This window comes from Peromyscus californicus, unplaced genomic scaffold (assembly GCF_007827085.1).
Source record: "Peromyscus californicus insignis strain IS unplaced genomic scaffold, ASM782708v3 Scaffold_6__1_contigs__length_162567912, whole genome shotgun sequence".
Lineage (NCBI taxonomy): Eukaryota > Metazoa > Chordata > Mammalia > Rodentia > Cricetidae > Peromyscus > Peromyscus californicus.
The window spans coordinates 131,507,390-131,534,517 of record NW_026294584.1 but is presented as its reverse complement, the minus strand read 5'-3'; the positions used below and the strand labels follow the sequence as shown (position 1 = coordinate 131,534,517).

At 45.4% G+C, this 27,128-nt stretch overlaps 1 protein-coding gene across 1 annotated transcript; it reads left to right on the top strand.

Moving 5' to 3' along the window:
- Tmem72 (transmembrane protein 72) lies at positions 1-25,411 on the top strand. The gene is made up of 5 exons (XM_052720677.1): positions 1-307; positions 17,213-17,279; positions 18,166-18,237; positions 19,699-19,838; positions 21,143-25,411. Exons 1-5 carry the CDS (start codon positions 238-240, stop codon positions 21,622-21,624), a joined length of 831 nt encoding a protein of 276 aa, XP_052576637.1. The 5' UTR covers positions 1-237; the 3' UTR covers positions 21,625-25,411.
- Positions 25,412-27,128: the final 1,717 nt, after the last annotated feature.

Below are 27,128 nucleotides of genomic sequence, written 5' to 3'. Positions count from 1 at the left end.
TTAAGCTGAGCAGCACTTGGCAAGGGCACAGGTTGCTAAACTAGGAAGGTGAGCCCTATTCACACCTCAGCCAGGCTGTGGCAGCGAGAACTAGATCCAGAAGGCAGAGCCCAGAGGCCCAGGGGCCCCCAGCCACCCTCGACAGCCTCCTGCATGTGAAAAGCATCCGGAGCATCTCAGATCCAGAGGAACCTTTGCAGTCTGCCCTTCTGGGACTCTGCTCACACCTCTGGCACCATGAAGCTCCAGGTGTTCTGGACTGGGCTGGAATATACCTGCCGGCTCTTGGGCATCACTACTGCTGCAGGTAAGATCCGACCTAACCTACCACCTGCTTGTTCAGAGGCCCAACAGGGAAAGGTACTAGAGAAATGGTATCTGGTCAGGAGATGGTGGGCACATCTGGCAACATCTGCCCTTCTGTTGCTCTTTTAAGACCCTCAGAAACCTTGTACTGTGGGAAAGTGGCAGGTGCAGAGTAAGCCTTAAGCAGGTGAAGAAGAGTGAGCCGTGGGTCTGGTGCTGAGACTCAGTGGCAGCCTACTCTTGTGAGACTGTGGGAACCTTCAGCATCTTACAATGAGCTAAGGGCTCTGTCCCCTGCCCACAGAGGGTTATGAGGACAGCAGGATGAGATGGGGACTGGAGGTGAAGGTACAAAGGGCTGGAAAACTGTGAGAATTGTACCATTGTATAATTACAAAAATGTCACCTAAGCTCACCTTGCTCTGTTCAACAATAGGCCTATCCAGTCAGAGAGAATCCCATTGACAGGGCAGCTCTGTCTTAGGAGATGCACTGAGTATGAAGATGGCAGGCTTCCGCGGACCCTCCCACACCCTGCTGACTTATGCACTGTTGAAAACCAGCCCCTTTGCTATGAACCACCCTCAGGAGCATTGACATGGGGCTCAGGGGCCTGGAAATCACCTGAGCTGCTCAGCTAACTGGGATTTCAGATGGTTAGCAAAGAACTGACTTCTGACCCTAACCCTGACCTTAGCCCCATCAATCCAAAAAGGGGAGAACCTGTCCTGTGCCGAGGAACTGAATAGCAGTGTTCTGAGCCCTTAGCTCTGGACTCTAGGGTCCTTGGGGGGGAAAGAAGAGATACACATTAAATCCTTCTTTGCATCTGGACAAAACCTTCCTCAAGATTCTCTCCTGATTGGAAGGCTCCTCCAGTTCAAACCAAAGCCATGTGAGCTAAGCCTCGGGCCTCTCATGAATGTACACCCTTGGTCCAGCCCTGTGGAGCTTTGAAGCTGTGCTACCTGATCATTGTGGTGATGGATCTGTTGACCAAGAGTTCTAGCAGATGCGGTGCTTTGTGAAAGAACGTGTGGACAGAAGTTCTTGGTAGATGCCTTTGTGATATACTCCAGTGTCAGTGGGGATCCAGATCATTCTTAGGTTACTAGGTTGGGTTCATGGTCAACCAGCTGTTAGGCTCGTCTGGCACCAGGACTATGAGTCAGAGCAGGCAAGGTCAAATTCCAGCCCTCCTGGAGCAAATGAACTCAGATTGGAGCCGTGACCTTGCTAAGGTCACACAAGAAGTTCGAGCATCAATAGCCTGAAACATTGGTTCCTGGGTTTTTCCAACAGCACTAGACAAAGCCCTCCCTGACTCCCTAGGCAAAAGAATTGATCTGCTCAGGCCTGTGTGGATAAGTCTAGTGGAAGAGCCAGCTCTAGCTTCCTTCAGAACCACAACTCCTCTTACATATAGGCAATGATCACAAAGGCCCCAAGGTAATCCTAAATATATCTCCATGGTGAGAGTGTGAGTTACTATCTACCCCTGCCACTCCAAGCCCATTGTGCTCCCTCTGAACCTTGAGTTTTAAATACATACATTGTACCCTTCGAGCTACCAGGAATCTCACGTCTAGAATGCAGTCCATACTTCACATAGAGCTACTACCTCCACCCTGCCAGGATGCTGCTTAAGATGCACATATCTGTCCTTCTAATGGGTTAGTGAGTTTGATTTATCTCAACTAAGGGAGGCCTTTCACTCCACACCCCTCAGCACACGTGCACACCAAGGCATCTTGCAAATCTTAACCACAACCTTCATCTCTGTAAAAAGGCTGCTGCGAATGTTGAAGATGGACCTCCTGCTTGGCTTTCATACAAGATCCAGACTAAAAATAGGTTGCAGTTATCTTTAGGACCAAGCTTTCAAAGAATAGTCCTTGGGCTCTCCAGAGTGCTGGAGAAAGTGAAAAGCTGGAGAGGGCTCTGGTGCTCTCTGGCAGATCTTAGGTTTCTCCTAACATCACTGGCTTTGGGCCTCTGTCCAGTACAAGATTTGCAAATTCTTCACTCCCTTAAGCCTCTTTTGTTGAAATCCTCTGTTGAAAAGTCCAGGCCCCATTGTAGGAACATTGCTGCTAAAGGGGAAATGAGAATTGAAATAGAGATTGGCATTTTGCAGAAATCCAAGGGAGTCGGGCATATGAGGTGCCCTGTGTACACAGACAACATGGATTGTCCAGATGCTAGGCAGAGATATGAACAAAGCCTCCCAGTGGGTCACCTCCAGGGACTGTGCAGATCTTGGGAGGTGGCAGCCTCTGCCCAGAAGCCCCCTTTGTGGACCTGGAGACAGGCTCCGGGTGCTCTCACAACACAGCAGTCCTGTAGCTGTGGTTGAGGCATGCCCTGCAGAGAGGACTGCTCTCTACACTGCTTCCTCCACCTGACTCCCTTAATGGGCCATCATGGGTTTTGCTGCTGACACAGAGCTCAAGCCCTATACTCTAACTGGTTTTCAGGACAGACTCTACAGCCAGCCCAGAGCAAACAAACCACCAAGACAGACAGTACCTAACCAGAGTATTTTCAAAACGAGAAAACCCTACCCCTTGGAACTGTCACGTGGTTTCTTAATCATTACACACACACACCCTACTCTAACATGATTTTGCAGAGTGTTTTCCTGGCCTTCTAGGTTATAGGGACATGAAGGCTGTGTGTGCAGTGTGCGAATGTGTGAGTGTGAATGCTCCTGTTGCCAAGATGTGCTGCAAGACCCTGCCCTCAAAGCAGACACACTAAGAAACTGCACCGACCAAGAGGCCTGCCCACCCTGTGCAGATGTGGGAACATCTGTGTATCCATGTCTGAAAGCAAACTCTCTCTGTATTCCCCTGAAACATGGCAAACATATCCTGTATGAGAACTAGAGACTCAGTGGAGGTGATACCTTCTAAACTGTTCTGTTTGGGTTGGTTCGGTTTTTGCTTTGAGGCAGACCCTATATTTAGCTTAGGCTAGCCTCAAATTTGCCACCTTCCTATCTTAGTCTTTGGGATGTGTACCATCTCACAATGGTGTGATTGCTTTTAATACAAGCTGGACATCAGAAGGGACCTGGCAAATAGATACTCAGTGGGCAGGACTCAGCAGGGCAGGGCACTCTTCTACCTCATGAGAAATGGCTGTCTAATAAGATTAGTTCCCAGCATTTGGACAGAAAGGCAGACCTATTCGCCTTTGAACTTACACACTTATTCTCAGGGAAATCTCCAGTGACTCTTCATGTCTTCTCAGCCCTGAACAAGCCCGAAAAGGAGAAGCGCTCCCCAGGCAATGTGCAGATGCCTTTCCCAGTCCCCATGACATGGAGTTCAGGGAAGGAAGGGAATCCTGTCTTTGGGCCTGTATCTGGGAAGGAAGTCCTTTTCTTGGCTGTCAACACACACAAACAGGCATGGACTTTCCCAAGAATTCTCTGTCCCCTGGGGGAAGGGGTGAGGGATGTCATCCTCCATACTTGCTAGGGCCACCCAACCTACCTCAGAACAAAAGGTTTATGTTAAAAGTTTGTTCACTCACCTCCACCTCCATCCCCACCCACTCCCACCCAGACCCTCAAACCAGCCCCACTCAACCTTCCACTCCCCACTTCCAACCCCCAAGTGCACATGTGCCCCCATTCGTATCTCTATTTGAACCCTCCAGTCTCTGGGTAATGGTAGTTGGAGTCTTCACCATGGACCAAGCTCTGTGCTACTTGTCTTCAGTGCAAAACCCCATCCCATCCTCTGCAGTATCCGTTAAGGCCTCGCTGTGCTCATCACCATAACCATTGTACATCAGGGGAAAAGAAGGCTTGGTGAACTGAAGCACTCTGCTCAAGATCTCCTCCAAGGAAGCAGGGAAGCAGAGTCCAGCTGATGGGACCCCACTTTTAACCAGTGTCCTCTGCCTAAATCAGGGTTAAAGTGTGATTTGGGAAATGGAATAGGAAAAGTCAGGCGCCACCGCTCAGAACAGGCACCAGAGACTGAGTGGAGAATCTGAAGAGCTTATGCATACTGGCAGACTCGAGAGTAAACTCCAGAAAGTCCAATTGTCCAGTGTAGCTAGAGTTTTCCTGCCTGGCCCACAGTCAGGACAAATCTCTCTCACCTGCCAGTCCCACACCCGCTCAAACCCGACCAAATAAACACAGAGACTTATATTGGTTACAAACTGTATGGCCGTGGCAGGCTTCTTGCTAACTTTTCTTACAGCTTAAATTAATCCATTTCCATTAATCTATACCTTGCCACATGGCTCGTGGCTTACCGGCATCTTCACATGCTGTTTCTCATCTTGGCGGCTGGCAGTGTCTCTCTCACCCAGCTTCCTGTTCTCTCAATTCTCCTCTCTGTTAGTCCCGCCTATACTTCCTGCCTGGCCACTGACCAATCAGTGATTTATTCATTGACCAATCCGCAACACATTTGACATACAGACCATCCCACAGCAGTCCAGCTGCAGCTACCTGGGATATAGCTAAGCAGTGCGGTATTGTTCTTGCAGATTTCAGTTTTACAAGTAGCTGCAATTCAAGATAAGGCACTGTGGTTTTATTTCCCAACCAATTTTAGTCTTCTGTCTCTGTATTTTAATGACTCTAAGAAGGTGTAGGAAAAACAAAAACAAAAAGAACAGTGGAGAGGCCCAGTCAGAGCCCCTCCGCTGTCTACTCTTATGACCCTACTTTGGGTCAGCCCTGACTGCACAGGCGCAGTCTGGGAGTGGGGCTGTGTCACGGGCGTGACTAGATTGCAGCAAATAATACAGTTAAGTACACCAAGTCCTTCCTGAAGCTGAAGACACTGGTATTTAAGCTATCTGCTGGTTCTCCACTCTGAATAATCTGCATGCTTGATTCATCTGGTCACCCCAAAGATCTCCAGCTGAGTCCATTCTTGGGCCCTGTGTGCATATCTTTCCAGAAAGGCAAACTACAGTAGAACCACTTAGATGTCCAGAAGTATATATTAGCAAACTTTAGTGTTACTGTCTTGCCTACACCCGTGAATGCCTGAAGACTGTAGTGCTGAATTATTGGGAAAACTGAGGCTTACTATTTAGCTGGCACTTCAGAGGTCCAATCTACTCAGGCGCACAGCAGCGATACAAGGCCTTCTAAGGACAGGAGACAGCAGAACAACCAAAGGACTGAGGAGACAGCCAAGCAAGCAAAGCTGTTGTGGGCAACTTACTTGTCAAACTAATGTCCTGTTTCTCCAAAATCAAGTGCTTGGAGTCAATCTGGGCATCACTTAGGGCTTGTTTTATTTGTTTGTTTTGTTATGACCCATTAACCTGCTTCTCTATTTAATAGACATAGCCACATTCTAAATAGCAGCATTCCTTACCACATACCCTTCAAATACACAAATGACTTACAAATATATATCAGGACAAAAGCAGCATTTAAGTCCCAGGTGTTCTCATTTCTTTTCTTTCTTTTCTTTTCTTTTTTTTTTTCAAAACAGGGTTTCTCTGTGTAGCCTTGGAGCCTTTCCTAGAACTCACTCTGTAGCTCAGGCTGGCCTTGAACTCACAGAGATCCACTTGGCTCGGCCTCCCAAGTGCTGGGATTAAAGGTGTGCGCCACCACTGCCTGGCCCAGGTGTTCTCATTTCTTAATGGGTACAACAAGGTTTATGCTAAAAGTTTATCCACTCAGTCTCAGTCAAAGCATTCAAAAAAAAAGTAAATGTTTTCTAAGTAACTGTCTAGGACCTTGCATGCTAATTTTTTTTAATTTTGTCTATTTGTTTACTCTTATTGTATGAATGTTTAGCTTTGCGTATATGTCTGTTCACCACATGTGTGTCTGGTCCCTGTGGAGGTCAGAGAAGGGTATCAGATGCCCAGAACAGAAATGGAGGCTGTAAGGAACTGTGTGCATGCTGGGAACCCAAACCCCGGTCCCCTGCTAAAGCTGCCAGTGCTCCTGGCTGCCAGCCTCCCCACCTCCACTGCATGTTAATTGCAACCATCTTTAAATGCAGATCTGCATGACCACCTCCTGCCATTAAAGAAATCATGTACTCCGACATGTCTGCAGGGGATTTTTGTCCCAGTGAGGTTAAAACGTGTTTCTGGTTTTTCCCAATGAACCCCTTTTTCCTTTTCTGGTCTGGTAGTCTTGATGAATATTCTTCCTGCCCCTTTCCCTCTCTCCTGCCTCTCAATGGGACTTTCTTCACACCTGTGTCTTCCTTTCTTGATTTAGAATTGGAATATGGAAAGCTACTTATGATTCATTTCCTCTGCAAAAGTTTGCTGTTTCCATCTTATGCAATATGTCCCCATACATGAAGGAGCCAAGACCTCCACCCCAGGGCACTGAGGGTGATCTGACCAGGGAAGCAGCTAGTGAACACATTCCACCACCTCACGCTTCTGTGACCTGTACCGCCCCTTCCCACATGAACTCTTTGAGCTCCAGTCTCCTGTCTGCAGAGCAGGGACAGCCGTTGGCTCTACCTGGAGACTTTGGTGAAGCAATGACTTGGAAGGAAACCTGCTGCCATCGATTTGAGCTCAGAGCAGGCCAACTCCAGAAGCCTGTTCAGGAAACAAGGTCTGTGAACAGGGAGCCCCTCTTGAAGGATGAGAAGGAATCAAATGAAAGAAGCAAGGCAAGAAGTGACCCAGGAGCCTTGGACGGAGGGCGAGGGTGAGCTCTAAAAGGCCTGATCCGGTTGTACACGTCCCATCACATACTGAGCTGGGGTGGTGGCAGGTTTTGAGACAGGATCTCACTCTGTAGTCCAGGGTGTTCTGGAACTCACTATGTAGCTTGAGCTGGACTTGAATTTCTGGCAATCACACTTGTGTGCTGGGAGGTGTGACCACCACCTCCCCCCTTCCCCCCAGGTGCAGTGTGCAAACCAGAAAGAGGAGGGTGGCTCTGATCTGTTTGTCATGGGCTTACAGTTCTTTTTATCCCCTTTATACTCATTGCACGAAATGATGGTTTCATCATAACATTTATGCATACATCTATCATATATATATATATATATATATAATACTTTGTCCATATCCACCTGCCTATTAGCCTCTCTTGTCTTCCCCTCTCTATCCTCACTGAACCCCTACATTTTCCCATATATTCCTCCTTCTATTTTTATACTGTGCATGTAGGTGTGTGAGAGTATGCATGCACACGCTTGCTCACAATCGTGTGTGCGTGTGTGTGTGTGTGTGTGTGTCTGTGTCTATGTGCTTGTGTGTGTGTGATCCCCCATATGAAGACATATTTCTCTTTTTAAGCCTGGTTTATTTAACCCAACATTATAGTCTCCAACAAATGACACAAGTAATTCTTCTTTGAGACTGAAAAAAAATCCATGTGTAATTGTACCAAATTTTCTTTATCTGTTCATCTATAGATGGACACCTAGAGTGTTTTCATATCTTGACTTCTGTGAGTCAAGCATGCGTGGACAGGCACCTCTGTGATATGCTAACTTAGTTTCTTTGAATGTCTTTGAGTGTAGATCCAGCAGTGGTGTAACTGAATGGACACATGGTGTTCTATTTGGGGTTTTTGGAGGAACCTCCACACTAATCTCGACAGTGGCTCTACTGGCTTACATCTCTGTGGTAGTTTGAATAGGAATGGTCCCCATGGACTCATGTGTTTAAATGCTTGGCCTATATATAGGAAGTGGCACTATTAGGAGGTGTGGCCTTGTTGGAGGAAGTATGTCACTATGGGGGCAGGCTTTAAGGTCTCATATGCTCAAGCTATGCCCAGTGTAGTAGACAGGTCACTTCCTGTCGCCTACACATCAAGATGTAGAACTCTGAGCTCCTTCTCCAGCACCATGTCTGCCTGCAGGCTGCCATGCTTCTCTCCATAACAATAATGGACAAAAACCTGTGAAACCACCATGAAATATTTTCCTTTATGAGAGTTGCCATGGTCATGGTGTCTCCTAACAGCAATAGAAACCCTAACTAAGACAATTCCCATTGGCAGCACGTAAGCATTCCTCTTTCCCCACATCCTCATCAACATGTGTTTGCTTCCTTGATGATGGACATTCTCTCTGGGACGAGATAGAATCTTCATGTGGTTTGGATTTGCATTTCCTGAGCTGGCTGTTCCTTCAGCTGTCTGAACAAAGCAGGTTTGCAGCTGCACACCAACCCCCAAGGTGGAGGAGAGAGCATAGAAAGCTTTGTGATAGATAAGGTGAAGGTCAGATGAAGATGTCCATGCTGTAGATTCACCATCATTATTTTCTAGCACTAAGAAAATTGTCATTCGGAAGAGCAAATAGACACATTGTCTTAACACTGAGAATAAATAAGAAGTATATACACTGTAGGTATTCCTAGCCAAGGCTGAGAAGAAAGTATTTTCTGAGTCCTCACAAGGAAGATGGTGTTCTAATAGGAGACAGTTTTCTCAGTAGTACACAGGATCTCACACAGAGGTCTCATCTCCAAAAACTGATATATCAACCCAGATACCGTCACAGGAGAACTCTGCCAACATTTAATGAAGACATAATATGCATTCCAGGTGAACTCCTACAGAAATTTAAAAGGAGGGAGTGACTTCCAACCCATTTTATAGACTTGGCATTTACAATGTCTCAGTTGTCAACTTGACACACCTGGGAAGACGGAACTTCAATTGAGGAAGTGCCTCCATCAGACTGGCCTTGGACTTGTCTGTGTGGGCATTTTTGTTTGTTTGATTGCTTGGTTTGGTTTGGTTTTGGTTTTTTGAGACAGGGTTTCTCTGTGTAGACATGGTTGTCCTGGAACTCACTCTGTAGACCAGGCTGGCCTGGAACTCACAGAGATTCACCTGACTCTGCCTCCCAAGTGCTGGGATTAAAAACATGCACCACCACCACCTGGCTTTGGGAGGCATTTTCTTGATTGTTGATTGACATAGGAGAACACAACCCACTGTGGGTGGTGCCATCCCTGGGTGGATGGGTCTGGGCTGTATGAAAAATATAGCTGAACATGAGCCTAAAAGCAAGCCAGTAAACAGCCTTTCTCTGTGGCCCCTGCTTCACTCTCTGCCTCACCATCTCTCAGTGATGCTATGCAAGCTGTAAGATAAAAAAGCCCCTTTCTCCCCTCAAGTTTCTTTTGGGTCTTGCTTTTGAAACATCACCAGAAATCAAACCAGAACAACATGGACACCAAAATTAAAGATGCTATGAAAAAACTAGAGACCAATTCCCTGCACCAGCACAGAAGCAACCATCTGAACAACTATAGCAAACAAAATAAAAATATATGAGAAGGCTAATATGCCACAACCAAGAGAAACTTGTTGTAGAAATACAAATTGTTTTAACCTTTAAATCATTGATTTATAGTTGGCCATCTATTATTTGTGCTGCCCCTATTAATTCTTATGAGTTCTTTTTTATGGTTATTATATCTTTGAGAGTTTCCTAAGTGTTTTGGTTATATTCCCACCCCTAACTCTTCTCAAAACTATTGCCCTATCCCTTCCCATACAACTGTGTGTACCCCCACCAATTTGCACTCCCGAAATTGTTCACATATGTATGGCCTTCCTTCCATTGGAGCATTGTTGACTTACCGGGGGCTACACTTTAGAGAAAAGTGACCCTTCCCAGAAACTAAGAAGTGTCAAGAACTCCTGGGCTAGGGGTAGAACTACATGCCCAAGTTCCCTCTGCATGCTGGGACTTGGTTTGCTTTGGGCTTGTGCATGGTGTCACAGCTGCCATGAATTCATATGTGCAGCTATCCTGCTGTGTTCAGAAAAACTGGTTTCTTATCGTCATCCAGCATATCTGGCTCTTGCACTTTTGACAGTTCTACATTGATCCTCGAGCCTTTAGAGGAGGGGCTGTGGCATATGGGTACATTTAGGGCTAGACATTCTGCAGTCTATTATTCTCTGCACTTTGAAAGTTGTGGGTCCCTGTGCTGATCATCATCTACTGCAAGCAGGAGCTTCCCTGATGAGGACTGAACGGTTCTTTAATCTGTATTTATAATGATAGGTCATTGGAATTGGTTTAATGTTGTGTCTGTTTATCAAAATAATACTTTTAGGTTATTTCCTAGGGTTAATGATCTCTCTAGACAGAGGTTCTTGGCCTGATAATGGTGCCAGGTATGGGTTTCACCTTTTGGAACAGACCTTCAATCAAATGCTTGGTTACTCCCATAATATTTGTGCTACTATTGTTCCAGTAAGCATGCCTTGCTAGGCCTATTGGTATTTTGGACCACAGAGATCACACCGGGGTAAGATTGGTGATTACTTTTCTCCTTTGGAAGCATGCATAGTATCTTCCAGGTGAGCACCACCTTGATTTCTCCATGTCCTATGTATGACTCAAGCATGTGGTCTCTTTAGCAATAGGGTCTTGCCATCAAGTTTTCGGTTCTGGGAGGTAAACAAGAACACTGGCAACAGAATGTAATGTTTGTGAACTTTTGGAACCTCACTGACCAACAACTGCAAAAGAAGCATAAGTCCATTCATGGCACTGGGCTTTGTATTCATTAGCCTCCCATATCTAGTAGGGACATTGTTTATCCACTATAGAATAACTCCATTTGGACTCTTTTTATGTATGTGGAAAGATATATTTTGGGAAGCATCTATAGTAGGTTTAATTTTTGAGTTATCTATATGTTCTAGACACTAATCCTCTGTCCAGTGTATAGCTAGTAAAGAATTTTTCCATTCTGTAGGCTTCCTCTTCAATCTGGTGATGGTGCCCTTTGATGTACAGAAACTTTTTATGGCCTTATGTTCCCAGTTACTAGTTATTGATCATAATGCTTGCACTGTTATGGTCCTATTCAGAAAGGCCTTTCTTGTGCCAATGAGGCCAAGCGTATTCTCCACTTTCTCTTCTGCTCGATTTAAGGTATTAGGTCTTATGTCAAGGTCCTTGATCCATTTGGAGTTGTATTTTGTTCAGGATGAGAGATAAAGATGGAATTTCATTCTTCTGCAGAAGCTATCAAGTTTGACCAGCACTGTTTGTTTAAGATGTTGTCTTTTCTCCAATTTGTATGATTGGCTTCTTTGTCAAAAATCAAATGGCTGCAAGAAGGTAGGTTTTATGTGGGTCCTCAATTCTATTCCATTGTTCATTGAATACCATGCTGTTTGTATTATTATAGCTTTGTAGAATAACTTGAAAACTGGGATGGTGATGCCTCCAGCATTTTGTTGTTGTTGTTGTTGTTGTTGTTGTTGTTTTGCCAAGATTGTTTTAATTATGCTGGGTCTTTTGTGTTTTTATGTGAGATTTAATTTGTTGTTGTTTCCTTTTTTCCAATTTCTCTGAAAAATTGAATTGAAATTTTGGTGTGAATTGTGCTGAATCTGTAGATTGCTTTTGGTAGGATGGATATTTTCACAATATTGATCCTACCAATCCATGAGAGTGGGAGATTTTTCCATTTTCTGATGTTTTCTTTAACTTTTGAGCACCTTAAAGTTTTTAGTATACAAGTCTTCTGCTTCCTTGGTTAGACATAGTTCAAGTCTTTTTATTTTATTTTATTTTAGTGTGTGTGTGTGTGTGTGTGTGTGCGTGTGTGTGTGTGTGTGTGTGTGTGTGTGTGTGTGTGTGTGTGTCTAACATGAGTGTTATTGTTTCCTTGATTCCTAGTTCTGCGTGTTTGTCATTTGTATGTAGGAAGGCTACTGCTCTGTGCATTAGTTTTGCAGTTAACTTTGCTGAATGCATTTACCACTATAGAAGACTTCTGGTGGAATCTTTAGGGTCATTTATTTATAGAATTGTGGCATTTGCAAATAAAGATTATTTGACTTCCTTCTTTCCTAGTTATATCCCTTTTATCTCCTTTATTTGTTCTTATTACTTTAGCTAATGCTTCAAGTACTGTATTGAATAGGAGTGGGGGAAGTGGAAATCTATGTCTTCCTGATTTTTGCAGAAATATTTGAGTTTTTCTTTATTTAAGATGATGTTGACAGTGGGCTTCTTTTATGTTGCCTTTATTATATTGAGACATGTCCCCTGTATCCCTACTTTCTTCAGGACTTTTTATCAAAAATGGGTGCTGGATTTTATCAGAGACCTTTTCTGCATCAAAGGAGAGATCATGTGGTTACTGTTCTTTAGTCTCTGTGTGTGATGGATTATGTTTATGGGTTTGTGTATATTGATCCATCACTGAATCTCCAAAGATTGATCATGGTGGATAATCTTTTTGATGTGTACTTGAATTCAATTTGAAAGCATTTTATTGAGAATTTTTGCATCTATGTTCATCAAAAATACAGGCCTATGATTTTCTTTTTGTCAGCTGTCTAACTTTGGTATCAGAGTAATACTGGCTTTCTAAAGAGAATTTGGAAGTGTTTCTTCTTATTGTGTTTTGTGAATAGTTTGAGGAATTAGTGCTAGTTCTTCTTTTAAAGTCTGGTGGAATTCTACATTAAGCCCATCTGGCCCTGGACTTTTTTTTAATTTGGGGGATTTTTAATTACTTCTTCTAGCTCGTTGGATGTTCTAAGTTTACTTAAAGTATTAACTTCATTTTGATTTAACTTTGGTACATCATATGTATTAGAAACTCATCCATTTTTAAAAGATTTTTGTTCAGTTTGGTAGAATATCAATTATTAAAGTATGTCTTTATAAGTATGTGAATTTTCTCAGGTATGTTATAATATCTCCATTTTTCTCTAATTTGATTAATTTGGACCACCCTCTCTCTTTTCTTTTAGTTAGTTTGGTCAAAGGTTTGTCAAACTCTTCATTTCATTGATTCTTTGTATTGATCATTTGTTTCATTAATTTCATCCCTGATTTTGATTATCTCTTCCAATCTCCTATTTTGGAGTATTAATTGTCCTTTTTTTTCAAAGGCTTCAGTGCATCATTAAGTTACTCATTTGAGATCTCTCTAAAGTTGCTATTTATGCACATGTTGTTATAAACTTTCTGATGACTGTCTTCATCATGTCCCATAGATTTTTGTATGTTGTGTTTTCATTTTCATTAAGTCCTAGGCATTTTTCATTTCCTTCTTGATGTCTTCCTTAGCCCAATTTTGATTCAGTGGTGTGTTGTGTAGCCTAATGCGTTTGTGTGCTTACTGTTATTTCTTCTGTTGTTAGTATCCAGTATCCATGGTTGTCAGATAATATTCAGGATGTGATTTCAGTTTTCCAGTATTTGTTGAGACTTGTTTTGTGTCCTAATGTGAGGTCTATTTTGTAGAAAGTTCCTTGGGTTGCTGGGGGGATTCTCTAATTCATAGGGTTCTAGTGGGATGCTCTGTCAGTAGGGATGCTCTGTTGGTAGGGATGCTCTGTCAGTAGACATTATGTCCATTTGATTTATCATGTCACTTACTCCACAGATTTTCTATTTGGTTTTTTTTCCAGATGACTTGTCTATTGGTGAAAGTGAGGTATTGAAATCACCTACTGTCATTCTGTTGGAGTCAATCTGTGATTTTAAATTGAATAGTTTTTCTTTTACAGAACTGAGAAATATATGTTTATTCAGTGTATCTATGTTTAGGATCATAACATCCTGTTGTTGGGTTTTTCCTCTAATAAGCATAAACTATCTATCCCTCCTATCTCTTGTGATTAGTTTGGGTTTGAAGTCCATTTTGTTAGATATAATAGCCTGCTTGTTTCTTAGTTCAATTTGCTTGAAATACTCTTTTCCATCCTTTTATAATAAAATTCTGTTTATCAGTAGTCATTAGGTATGTTTCTTGAAGGCCAAAAAAAAAAAAACCCTGCATCTAAAAGCTGAAAAACAAAAAACATGCAGATCTCTGAAAGTTAAAGGCTAGGTGCTTTTCTTATGAGGTCGGAACAAGCCAAGGATGTCCAGCCTCATCACATAGAGTCAGCACCATGATGGAGCTCCAGCAGCACAGTAATGCAATGAAGAGAGACAGAATGTACAGCTTGCCAAGGAAACCTGAACAAAGCACAAGGCAGCTAGCATATTAAAGGTACCGCTTTAATGCATGATACATAAGCAATTAAGCATCCATTCTACAAAACTACGCATCTATACTTTATATTTTATTTTTAAAGGGCTCAAAATAAATCATAGATCTAAAATGTACATCTTAAAGCAATAAAACTCTTAGCCAATAGGATAAAATCTCTGTGTTGAGTTAGGCTGAGGTTTCTCAGTTCAATACCAAAAGTTCAGTCCATAGTAAAAGAATTAATAAAATTCTTCTGATTGGTCTCCATCACAATTTTAAAACATTTCCCTTTGAAATATAGTACTGGAAGCCAACACAAAATACAACTGATGACCAACATGAAAAGTCATTCCCCATCATGAGTCCTTAGAGAAATGCAAATCCACATCATGAGAAGCCATGCACGTATATTAGGATGACTGAATCATTGGCAAGGCTATGAAATTCCCAAGTACTAGGGGGAATGCAAACAGTGCACTCACTTTGAGACAGTCTGACAGTTTCTTCAAAAGCTGTGCCATATGATCTGGTTATTCTACTCCCAAGCATCTATCTACCCAAGAGAAACGAAAGCACATAGTCATGCAAAGCTGCATATAAACACCCATAGCAGCTCAATTTATAATAACCAAAAACTAGAAGCAATCCAGTTGTCCATTAGTGTGTGAATTATAAACAAAGTAAGGTGTGTTTCCGCTCCCCCCCCCCACCCAGTCAGCTATACCAGCCAGGCATAGATTGGCATGAACTATTAATGCACACTACAGAAAAAAAAAATCTGGAAATAACTGTGTGAATGTAACAAATAACCAAACATGAGTTTATACTATTCAATGCTATTTATCTTAACTCATGGGAAACATAAACTAATCTCTAGTGATAGAAACAGATCGCCAGCTGCTTAGGAGTGGGTCAAGGGAAGAGAAGGTAAGATCTCACTGATGTGGTACCTGGAAACTTTCCGGATAATTATGATGTCCATTTTCTTCATGTAGCAATGCTTTCATGAGTAAAGACATATGTAAGTGCTTACCAAACTGCACTTTAAACATGTGCAATTTGTTGGAGACCAAGTATGTCTCACTAAAGCTGTCACTGAAAGTGCATGTGTTATCTTACTAAAATGATGTCTTCAAACACCTGAAAATCTCAGAGGCATACAGCAGGAAGCCTTAGATGTTCTCACATCCTGGTGAGTAAGCTAGGCAACTCTGTTAATGTTGGCTGCCTACACTTCCCTGCCTGGAGGCCAGACAGCTGATGGCTGACTGGTCTTGCCTGGGATGATAAGGCAATTCTGTTCCATGGGTCTCTCATATTCCAGTGGGAAGACTGGTGGTGCCAGAGACACAAGAGAGTAGGCCAAGTTCTCAAGTCCATTCTATGTCTCTATTTGCATTGTGTCTAGAAAGTCCCATTGCTCAGAGAAAGTCACATTGTTGATCCCAGAGTCAGAGAGAGACAACTCTCTGCCACAGAGGAGGGATGGTGAAATCACAAATGAAGGGTGTGGATACCAAGAGGAGTGTAGGGCCAGAGCTATAATTGCAATCTATTCACAGGAACTGTTACCAGCTAAAGCCAAAACAGACACCTCAAATGGCGTCTTTCACCTGTGGGTCATATTTAAGGAATCTATTGGGTCCAATAATGTAATTCAGTGGCCAAGAGTTTGCCAAACATATCCAAGGCCCTAGATTTGCTCCCCAGTGCTGAAACACAGAAAAAGAGGAGAGGAAAGGAAAAAATGATCAAGTACAAAATGGGTGAATTCTACTGCCATGGGGAAATTCTCCCCCAAACAGACTGATTAGAATTAAGCAATAAATACCAAGGTTTCCTTGAAATCTCTTCCAACTGAGTGTCTGGATGTTTCTACCGCAAATTCAGACCTTTTCCCATGTTGCTTCTCAACCCTGGCTCACCTATGTCTATTGCATAGACCTGAGCGCACAGGGAGCCTCCCGGCCATGCTTGGAATCTTCTGCAACTTCCTCTGTGTTAACAAACCTTATTATCTCGGTGAATGTACACCAACTGGTTCAACATCTCTGCTCTGTTCTGGAAAAGGCAAACAGCATGTGTCATGGTGGCGAGAGACATTCTGTTTTAATATCTGATGGAGTGTTGTGAGGAACTATGGAACTACGGTAAGAGCTAGTCTATCCTATCAGCCCTCTCAAGAGGAAAGAACATGCCTGTTTTCATATTTTACTTCATTAACACATGTACTCACTGTGGGTAAAGAGCCCCTCCCCATTCATTGACGTTGCTCATTAATTTTCCTATTTCAGATCCTTCTTGAAGCCGTGACAGTATAAAGTAGCCCAAAAGTCCCATCCTTCTCAATATGTCTTGTGTATCACCCTCTGTCACTCTGTAGGGGCTCAGAGGGCTAAGACCGACATGGAGTAAATATCACCTTAAATTCACAGTGAGCATCCTTTTAAATTCTGAGTGAGTACTTTCTTGAATATGAGAGCCACTTTCAGAATGAATACTTCCTTAATTCTAGGCTGAGCACCTTCTGGATTTTCAGGTGACTATCTTATATTTATGGATGCTGCACACCAGCTACAAGTTCAGTGATCCCAGCAAGAGAGTGGAATTGAGGCAACTTTCACCCGTGGCAAGGCACAAAACACATACCCTGGCCTGGGCCTGGATGGCAAGAGTCTTGGAAGCCATCAAAGACAATAGCCATGAGCCTGAAGGGCACACGGACAGACGGTGGCTTCTGTGGTGTTCCTGGGGCTCTACCTGGGGTTTTCAGGGATCACCCAGGAATGTTCCTGCTCTCTTTATGTAGCCACAGCTGTCAGTACACATGGAATGGGACCATCCTGGTCCTCAGACCTCAGGAAGAAACTCCTGCCTTAGCCAAGTGCGCTCATAGGACAATGCTGTGGAGTGGTATACCCAGACTCTTCCTTCTCCTCTTCCCCTGCAGTGTTAATTGGAGTGGGCACCGAGACCTTCCTCCGGGGGCAGTTCAAAAGCCTGGCCTTCTATCTGCTGTGAGTATGTATACCCGTGCCTGCCTGCTCTGTTCTAGCTCACTCCATGTCTGTCTACTACTCAGAGTAACACAGAGTAACCCACTTCCCATGCTAATTCCACCTCATCTCAGAGGTGGAGCCACAGAGGCTTCTAAGTTCTGGTTTGAGAAGACCTCATAAATCAGCCAGTATCCTTCCATGCACTCACTCATGCATCTGCCTGCCCTTCTACACCTCCACCTGTCCATCACCTACCCATGAATCTATCTCATCCATACATCCTACCTACTAATGCACCCATGTACCAGTGCATCTATCCTTTATCAAATCACTCATTCATCCAGCCAGCCAGCCAAACAGTCACCAACCTTTCCACCTACCCATTCATCCATCTACAGACTTGCCTACTCACTCACACACATAAACACTTATTCCCCCATCCATCCATCCATCCATCCATCCATCCATCCATCCATCCATCCATCCATCCTTATATCCCATCCATCCATCCATCCATCCATATATCCATCCATCTGCCCACACACCCATCCATTCATCCTTTTATCCACTAACTCTATGCATCATCTACCCATCTACCCACACATTCACATATCCAGGCATCCTTATAATCACTTCCTTATTCAGCAAACACCAATACATAGATAGATACATAGATACATACATACATATTCCCTAGTCATAGATATATGTGTATATATGTAAATATGATCAGGGAATATATATGTATACATACATATATATGTCTGGTAAACGAATATATGGGGGTGGGGATCATGGTCACTGTGTCAGTCAGTGGAGATGTCTGGGAATCAGAGGAGCTGCAAGCAGACAACCTTGATAAATCCAAGGGAGCCCTCCCTCACCTTTTTTTTTTCATCCACAGGTTTACAGGAGTCACCATCTCTGTGTGTGAAGGGACCTACTTTGTGGCACAACTGTTGGCCATCTGCTTCAAGTAAGTAGCCTCCAGGAGTGATCTTCGCAAACTTCCTGTCCCAGCCCCAGATAGATACTTCACCTACCGAGCCATGGCTGAGGTTGCCCTGCTTCTGAGGCCACTGTGGGCTGGTTCTCCTTCCAGAAGCATCAAGTCCCAGCCTGGAGAGGTCTTAGATCAGCTCGGCCCAGGCACCGGCTTTCTGCTGTGTTCAGCTGGACAGATCTAGTCAGGACCTGCCTCTAACCAGACTCCCCGGCAAAGTCAGCTTTCCCTACTCCAGGACATTCAGTTTCTGGGACTGTGTCCATGCTGTCCACTACAGGTTGAGGACCCTGCAGGAGGCAGCTTGTGGGGAACAGAGCAGTGTGTAAGAACTGGCTCTTCCAGCATTCACACCGCAAAGGCCCTGCTGCTGGCCAAGTACGGCTCAGTGTGCCATCAGTGTGGTAAGGGCTCAGAACCTGGACTGTGGCTAGCAGAGCTCAGATAGTCTGGTCCCTAAATGGTCAGCGAGAGTCAGACCTCAGATATAGCTAGCTAGACCTAGCACCTTGTGTATGTGGGGGGTGGGGGAAGGCACTAGCTGCTTCCTGGGCTCAGCCTTTGTGCAGGAGTGTGCCTGCCCCGCTTCTTCTGAATTCTGCCTCAAAGGATTCCCGACATTGCAGGCATGTTTTAGTCTCAGAATCCTCTCTGCATCATCTCTCACCACACAAGGACGCATCAGCTTGTATGTGTGCACATGTGCACATACACCCACAGACAGACAGACACCAGAGGGCACCAATGAGCTGTACTAGGCAAGGTCTTCGTGCCGGTGGCCCCTTCATGCTCTGAGAGGACAGGCATTGTCGTACTTTGAAACCTGGAGACAGGATCCCTGAAGAGATCTGCTCAGTATATTAGGGCTCCGCTTTTACCCTGGTGGTCCCTGTGTGTCAGTAAAAACATGAAGCTTTTCCAGGCCATTTCTGTCCTGTGTCTGGCAAGATTCAGCAAGCACAGTGCAGCTGAATCTCAGCCTGCTTGTCCTTTGTGCAGTGTTCAGGCCCCACAGTGGTCCCAGGAGGGTGATTCTTGTACTGCACACCATTACTGGTCCATTGAAGACTTCCAAAAAAGCCCCAAGGCTTCCATCAACTTTCCTTTCCTGTTGGCCAAAACCACAGCTAAAAACAAGGGCCAGAGAAGCCTGTAGAAACCCCGTGGACCCTCTGGAGTGACTCAAGGAAGCGCTCTAACCACAGAACCCACAGTGAGGACCCTGGGCTTCTGTGGCTCCAACCTCTCTCACATGCTCAGACAGGAGCCACTCCAGAGATCATGGACACAGCAGAGCTCAGCCCCAGGCTCCCACAGCCTTCTGTGGGGCTGGATACTGAAAGGCTCAACCCCAGGCTCCCACAGCCTTCTGTGGAGCCGGCACTTTCCTGGAATAATTTCTACTAACCTGCTAACCCTAATCCCCTCTTCCAGGTGTCAGCCGGGATCTCTGGCACACAGAGCAAGGGAGAAGGCCCACTGGCTGGGCTGCTTCCAGAAGTTCCTAGCCTACATGCTGCTGTCTGTGGCCTGCTTCCTCCACCCCGTCCTGGTCTGGCACGTGACCATTCCAGGTAGGAGCACCAGGGGTAATGGAAGTATGTGGGCCTTGCACAGATGTGTTCTAAGCAGGAGGACCAGGTCCTGCCTCCCAGAGCCCCACCAGCCCCTCCGCCCTCTCTGACCTAGTGTGTAAGAGTGACTGTCAGATGTGCTGACCAAGCAGCAGCAACATCCTGAGGTGCAGCCCTCCTGGACACAGCCATCTGGAGGCTGGACCCTTGATGGGACCCTGGGTTGTCTTCTCACTGACCACTTTCAAAGAATAGGATGGCTAATCCTCAGCCCAGACCCTTCCACATCCCCCCAATACCTACCTTTTCAGCTCTAAGCTCCAGGCTTTGTGGGACCCCCAAACAGCATGTCAGCCTTATCCCCTATTCCTCCCCCTAGTGCCTTGCCCGATGACTCAATGTCTAACCCCAGAAGTGGCGTCCTCGCCTCTGCACTTGTCTCCTACCTTCTTTTCTACAAGCCTCCTCTTCGTTCCTCCTTATTTCTATAAGCACTGTGCCCCTCCCAGAGCCCATCTGAAACACCAAAGAAACTCCCCAGACTAAACCGAAGGAGAATAAGCTGTCTTCTTCTTGAGCATATATGCCACGGGCCCTGAAGAAAGTCACTGGAGGATTCACCCTGACACCCAGTGAGCCATAAGCCCCGCCCCTTGAAGGGGCGGACTTAAGATACCCCGGAACTGGCAGTCAGGTTCCTGGATTCCCACAGGTGGGCTGTGCTCCTTGTGGGAGACCACAGCAGAGTCTGCAGGGAAGCACGGATGAGCCACAGCCAGTATTCTCTGTGCTCCTGAACATGGGAGATTCACGTCTCCCCAAGATTCCTGGGTGGGAACTGGGGAGTCTCCACATTTCTAGGAGTGAGAAGACATCCAGCAGATTCAGTAGCCACGGCAGCATGCATATCTAGCAAAGCCATTACATGCCTTGTCCCAAAAATCCACCCTGAGAGGGAAGCTAAGAGTAGTGATGGATGTCGGCAGTCAGTATCAGGACCAACTCTCCATGTGAAGGGAGGGGACTTGGGGCATAGAGGTCAGAATGATCCCCCAAGGGGCAGGCAGAGCCCTCTTTGGTACCTTGGCCCCATAGCACTGGACCTGTTTTAACCTTTTAGCCTTATCATGTCATCATGTCAGCCTGAGTCTGATGTGGATATGTGAAGACTGGACCTACTGGGGTGCTGATCACGGCTGGACAACATGGTACATACAGCAGTGGCTCCGTGGAGGCTTGCCCAGCTTCTAGTTTTCCTCCATGGCATGTCTGTGCAGCATCTTGACCTCCCAGATCTCTTCCAGGTTCCATGTTGATCATCACTGGCCTGGCCTACTTCCTATTGAGCAAGCGGAAGAAAAGAAAGGCTGCCCCAGAGGTGCTGGCCCCCACAGAGCAGTACACAGACCCTTCCAGCAGCGCTGTGAGCACCACAGGCTCTGGGGACACTGAGCAAACGTATACTTTCCATGGGGCCCTCAAGGAGGGGCCTGGCTCATTCTTCATCCACATGAAGAGCATCCTGAAGGGGACCAAGAAGCCACGTGTCCTGCAGCCCCAAGATACCTTAATGGAACTGGCGCTGGAGCCAGCTGACTCCTTGGCCAAGAAGAAGCAGGTACACTTTGAAGACAATGTGGTCAGAATCGTCCCGTCCCTCGCTGAAGGTCTGGATGACAGTGACAGTGGACCAGAGGAAACTGCCTCTGACACGACCCCCATCATCCCTCCTCCCTCCCAGACCCCGCTCTTTCTGTCTTCTCTCATGGCCACTGACCTGTTCTGAGCTTCTCAGCTAGAGGTCTACAGATGGATGGGCCTGCCAGAGGACTCCTAATAGCCATGGTCCCTGTAGAGAACTCAGGGTATTCATTTGGTCAGCTGCTCTACACATCTCAGTGGTGACTTGGGCTTCAGAACTATGAGATAGTGTACCAAGTCAGATCTGTGGAGACCTCCAGGATGGCACAAATGAGGCTTTGCCATATGGAATCAATGCAGGCTCTTCCTTCTTGGCCAGACTGGGGAAAACAGACCATGGCTCCATTCTTCACAAGAATGCAGACCCAACTTGCTAAGCCCCAAAGGAGCAGAAGAGATCATCTCAGCTTCCCTTGCACCCAACAAAGGGTTCAGCCTTCAGCAAAGACCCTATGGTGCATTTTGCGTGTGATGCAGCATACTGGTGCTAAAGGCCCAGGGTTGCATCGGCAGTGTAAGCACCTCAACAGAAGGTGTTGGATGAAGTGGCCATGAATCCTGAGCAAGATTGCTCAGGGTAGATATGGAAAAGGATGCTTCAGATCTCAAGTGAGAACAGCCCGGCAGTGGGCTGCATTCTCAGCATACTCTGGGCCTGGGCTGGGTAGCAGGCATTTCAGAATCACCCAGGGAAACAATGCCACTCTGTGCTCACTGCCAGGAAAGCTGGCCAGAAGAGCATCTCTCATTCCAGAAGGATAGCTAAGGGCTTCCTCCCACCCCATCCCCCACTGTATGGGCAGTGTTCAGATTCCAAATAGATGGTGTAAGCTGAAAGAGTTTGAGAGCCTGTAGCAGGAATAACCAGGACGTAGCATAGAGTGTTCACTGTATGTCAGGATCCAGGGAGACTGCCCCCAGAGAGCCACTCAGCACAGGGAAGTACATCCGCTATGCTTAGGCACCTGGGAATAGGATGAGTGATAAACAGATGTCTTCTCTAGACAGGGAGGAGGGAAGGGGAAGAGGAAAGAAGGGCACATGGGGAGAGGGGAGTGAAGAGGCAGGCAAGCTCTCCATCTGGGGCTACTGAGGTGACGGTGAATTTGAGTCAGATACTTCTCAGTAAAAAGATTTGCAACACACCTTTTAATTCTAAATAGTATGTTTGGTCCACAGGAGTGTTGCTCGGAAGAACTGACATGTTATTCCTCATAGCTGACCATAGCGCATGAGCAACCAGAAGGGAGGGCTCTATAGTTTGTGTCTGGGACACACTTCAAGGTTCTCTAATGGCTGAGTCTCAAATCACACACGTTATAGTCTAGATAAGTAACATGTTCATTGTATAATTTTCAGCACCTAAGAGGTAATTTTCTTTTTTTTAGAAGTGTGTGCAAATAAGGTGGTATTGACTGGTGCTTAGCACGGCCAGTGCTTCAGGCGGGAAGAAGGCTGCTTGTGGTAAGAATGTGTTTGCTCAGACTCTGGGAGCAAAGGCAGAAAGCAAGCTAGGAGGCCTGGAGTAGGTAGGTGAGAGCTACTCAACCCATCTCTTGAGTCAAAAGCTAGACGTCGGATGGGTTACTATGAGCCCTTGACCACAGGGGCACTGAAGCTGTTTCTTTGACTTCCGTCAATGAAGGATGTCAGATAGTGGAGTCAGGGGAGAACAAAACATACGGAATGTGGGTGTGGGTGGGTGTGTCCCTTTACTACAGGGACCGCATTGTGAGGAAAGAACAAGGAAACGCCAGCACGACACCCTGAATTAGTCTGAGGCAAGGCCAGTACAGACCCAAGAGACCACCTTGACTCCAGCTTTCAGGGCTGGAGCCCCAGAAACAGAGCTTCCAACTGACAGAAGACAGAGGCCAGAGGGAACAAATCCCATAACCAGGAGGAGCCAGGTTTTGGTGTCCTCTTCCTGTGCTTCTGTATTAGTTTTTTTCTGTTGCCGCAATAAAATACCATGACCAAAAAAAAAAGCATCTTAAGGAAGAAAGAGTGGGCATGGCCTACAGTTCCAGAGAGCTAGAGTCCATGATAACAGAGAAGGTCTGGTAAGCAGCAGGAGGAGCTAGAAGCCAGCTGGTCACACTTCATACACACACAGGAAATGGGGGTGTGTGTGACAAGAAGCCACATGAGGCTATGAACCCTCAAAACCCACCCCCAGTGATGCACTTCCTCCAACAAGGCTGTACCTCCTAAAGGTTCTGTAATTCCTCCCAAACAGCGCCACCCTCTGGAGAACAAATGTTCTAACACATAAGCCTATGGGTGACATTCCGTCAGCTCTTACATATTTTTAAAAATCTTTGATTCTTGCTTGGTTGGTTAACTGGTTTTACTTTTCTTAAACATCTTTATTAAAATATAATTTGCTGTCATGAAAATTGACCAACTTAAAGCATACAGTCAAATGGGTTTTAGTATATTTATAATGAGTTCCTTATACACACCACTATTTTAGTTTATAACATACTCATCACACCCCCAAATGAAATCCAGCCCAGTGACCATTGAGACTCACTCCTCACCTCCCAGTTTCTGTCCAAATGAGGCATTCAACTGCCTTGTATCTTTGTAAGGCTTCCTGTTCTAAGCACTCATGATTTAAATCACATAATACCCCATAAACACTGTCCTTTTCTTCCACAGTGTCTTGGTTGGCTTTCTCTCTCTGCACCACTCTGTTTTCAGTTTTTACATATGATTTATTCTAGTTCCTTGGACAAATGTGTAATGGTAGTTTTAGAGTCTTGGTCAACTGTGTCCAACACCGGGGGCTTCTTAAAAGCTCTGTCTCTCGTCCTCTTCTTCTGATCATGTATCACATTTTCTTGTTCTTTGCGTACCTGAAAGTTCTTTGTCAGCTCCTGGACCTCGTGGCCGCTGCATGCTGCAGCTCTGAGGGCTGGTTCCACCTTCTCCCCACCTGGTATCTGGTGTCTTTATCCATTTGTTTACTGACTTGGCTGACTAGTTCTATGAAGTCAATCTATTTTTTCCACAGTGTTCAACCTTTGATATCCCTACCTGGATTTTTTTTTTCCCTTGATCTTTTAGAGTGGTTACCTAAGAGTTTCTCCTGGGTCTGCAAAACTCATTTATTGGTCAATAGTTATGGCTAATCCCTTGGACCAATTAGATACCCTTTGCCGCTGAAATGGGGAGGGAAGGGGGCTTGGAGTCGTCTGTTATAAATCAAGTTTATGTTTGCCCCTGCCTTTAGTCAGGGACAGAGAGCTCTGTGGCCTCTGTCTGCCTCCTAAGAGGACATGGCCTTGTGTGCTGGACTGTGGGACAGTGCTCAGTTTAGGTTTAAGGTTTGTATTTTCAGGAGTTATTCCTAATCTATGTTTGGCCAGAGACTGTGCTTAGCCTTTTTTGAGTCCAAGGAGCATAGCCCCTTTGTTAAAGGATCTGCGTGCAGAAGGGGTAATTGTGAGCTTACACACATCCTTGACCCGACTGCTCCAGGACGGGTACAGACTTCATTCAGCAGCAGCATCCCGGGCTCCCAAGACAGGCTGATCCCAAGAGGCTTCCCCTCGGCTCTCAATGTCTCCAGTTCTCTGTTAAGTAAGGGTTCAGCATGTTGTTTATTGCTACCAGCACCATGGAGCTCTGAACACCCTTTTATTTATTCTTTCCAAGTTGTGTTTACAATGTTTCTGAGAACTCAGTGTGAATGGAATTCTTCACATCCTCTTCTGAACGAGGTCATTCCCCCAGGCAGAGCTCTGAGCTTTTCATTCTTTCTTCCTGGGTAACAACCCCTCCACAGCCATGCAGAGGAGTGGTGGCTGGCCGCCTGTTTCCCTGGATGGGTAAGCATAGGAGGAAGCAGGCCCCAGCAGTCCTGCTTTGTCCTTCCCAACGTGGAGCCTCTACCATAGGAGTCAGATGAGGTGGAGCCGTCAAGGCTGTCACGATGCAAGTCTGTTGAGCTTGCGATAGAGGTTCCTGGATAGGACTGGGGGCTCAGAAGGTCTGACCCACGAAGTGATGTCAGCAGCAGTAGAGGTAAATTCCCATATTAAAACATGCTCTGTATAAAAAGTGTCTTTTTTAATTCTCAACTCAAACTTTATGATACAAGTTGAGTGTGCCCAGAAGTATTTCCATTCCTGTCATTTCAACCCTTTAAACAGGTGCTACAATGGGACATTGGGGGGAGGGCGCTACAGCTCAGAGCTTTAGTCCTGACCTAATAGCTCCCTCCCTTGGGGGTGCCTTCTCTCAGGGGCTTCCACTCAGGTAAAGCCAGAATACTGACTTCACTGTGGTAAAGGATTTTGGGACAAATCAGAGTGGAGCAAAGCTACCAAGTTCATTAAATAAAGACAAGGATAGTGCAGACTCACGCTTCATGTATATGTAAGTGCTGACAGAGGGCGAGGGAGAGGGAGAGACTGTCTTAGGAAAAGGGCATTACATAACTGATACGCGATGGGTGTGGGCTTCTCAAAAGGAGCACCCCACTACCCCCACTTGAGCGTCTTTACAATGGCTGTGGGCAGGACTCAGCACTCTCTAAGACACACTGCTCAAAGGGCACCATTTACAGCAACGTTTAAGGATTAAGTTGTTTAAAAATTAAGCAGTTCAAATTTTAAATAAAATCATATAAACCGGTTTACTTATTTATCTTATGTTAAAGAAGTCCCTTATGAGGATGAAATTGCAAGGTGAACTTATGGGGTGTACCATTCGGGTTTCGGGATGAGAAATGAGTGCTAACAGGGTTTAACTCAAGGTTACAAATGCCCTGGCCCCAAGTAAGCATGCTTTATCTGTTGCTTTATGGCAAGCTTGCCTGAGATGTCGTTAGGAGCACCAGCATTTCAGAAAGCTATTTCAGTGTTATCAGTTGTATTGGAGTTTCTTTAAATACCAACTAGGTCTCCAGGTGAAGACCACCTTTCCCTTCTGATGTCCCCCTAGGTTTTCCCTGTCTTTCTATCCTGCCTTACCATGGCCTTAAACTACACATGCCCTAAAAATAGACCTACTATTTTTTCCATCTTAAATCATGACCTTAAAGTGAACATGTTCAGGAATGAGTCCACCACTATGTAAATAGATGTAGGTTTCCTGGGTGAGGTCCTGTGGTCCCTCGGTCTGAGAAGGGCATTGAGTTTGGAATACTCTGATACTCTCCTTGCCTGCTGCAAGCAGCCAATCTTTCTCCACTCTGTGTCTTGGCTATGGTTGTCTGGCTTTGTACTCACCAAGATGTGAATCCCTTGCATTGGGTTACGAGGTTGGCTCCACCATCCTGCTAGACCTCCTGGTATGGAACTTCAGAAGCACAGAGACGAGAGACTTGGGGGACACAGCATCTTCTTCCTCTCGGAGTGGGATCACAGCTTAGAGGGGGACCTGGGGAGTTCAGGGTGTAGCTCAGTTGATAGAGTACTTGCCTAGCATGCATGAAGCTCTGGGTTCAATCCCCAGCGCTTCATAAAATCAAGACTATGGCTTCATGCTTATGATACAGCACTAGGGAGGCAGGAACAGGAGACCAGGAGTTCAAAGTCACCCTCATCTTTGTATAATGATCTCCAGTCCAGCTAGATA

Bases quoted from the DNA above. Each gene is read 5' to 3' on its own strand.
- Tmem72 (XM_052720677.1), top strand. From the start codon at position 238: ATGAAGCTCCAGGTGTTCTGGACTGGGCTGGAATATACCTGCCGGCTC. The intron at 18,238-19,698 runs GTAAGTAGCCTC...CCCCTCTTCCAG, and splicing joins CTGTTGGCCATCTGCTTCAA to GTGTCAGCCGGGATCTCTGG. The intron at 19,839-21,142 runs GTAGGAGCACCA...GATCTCTTCCAG, and splicing joins CTGGCACGTGACCATTCCAG to GTTCCATGTTGATCATCACT.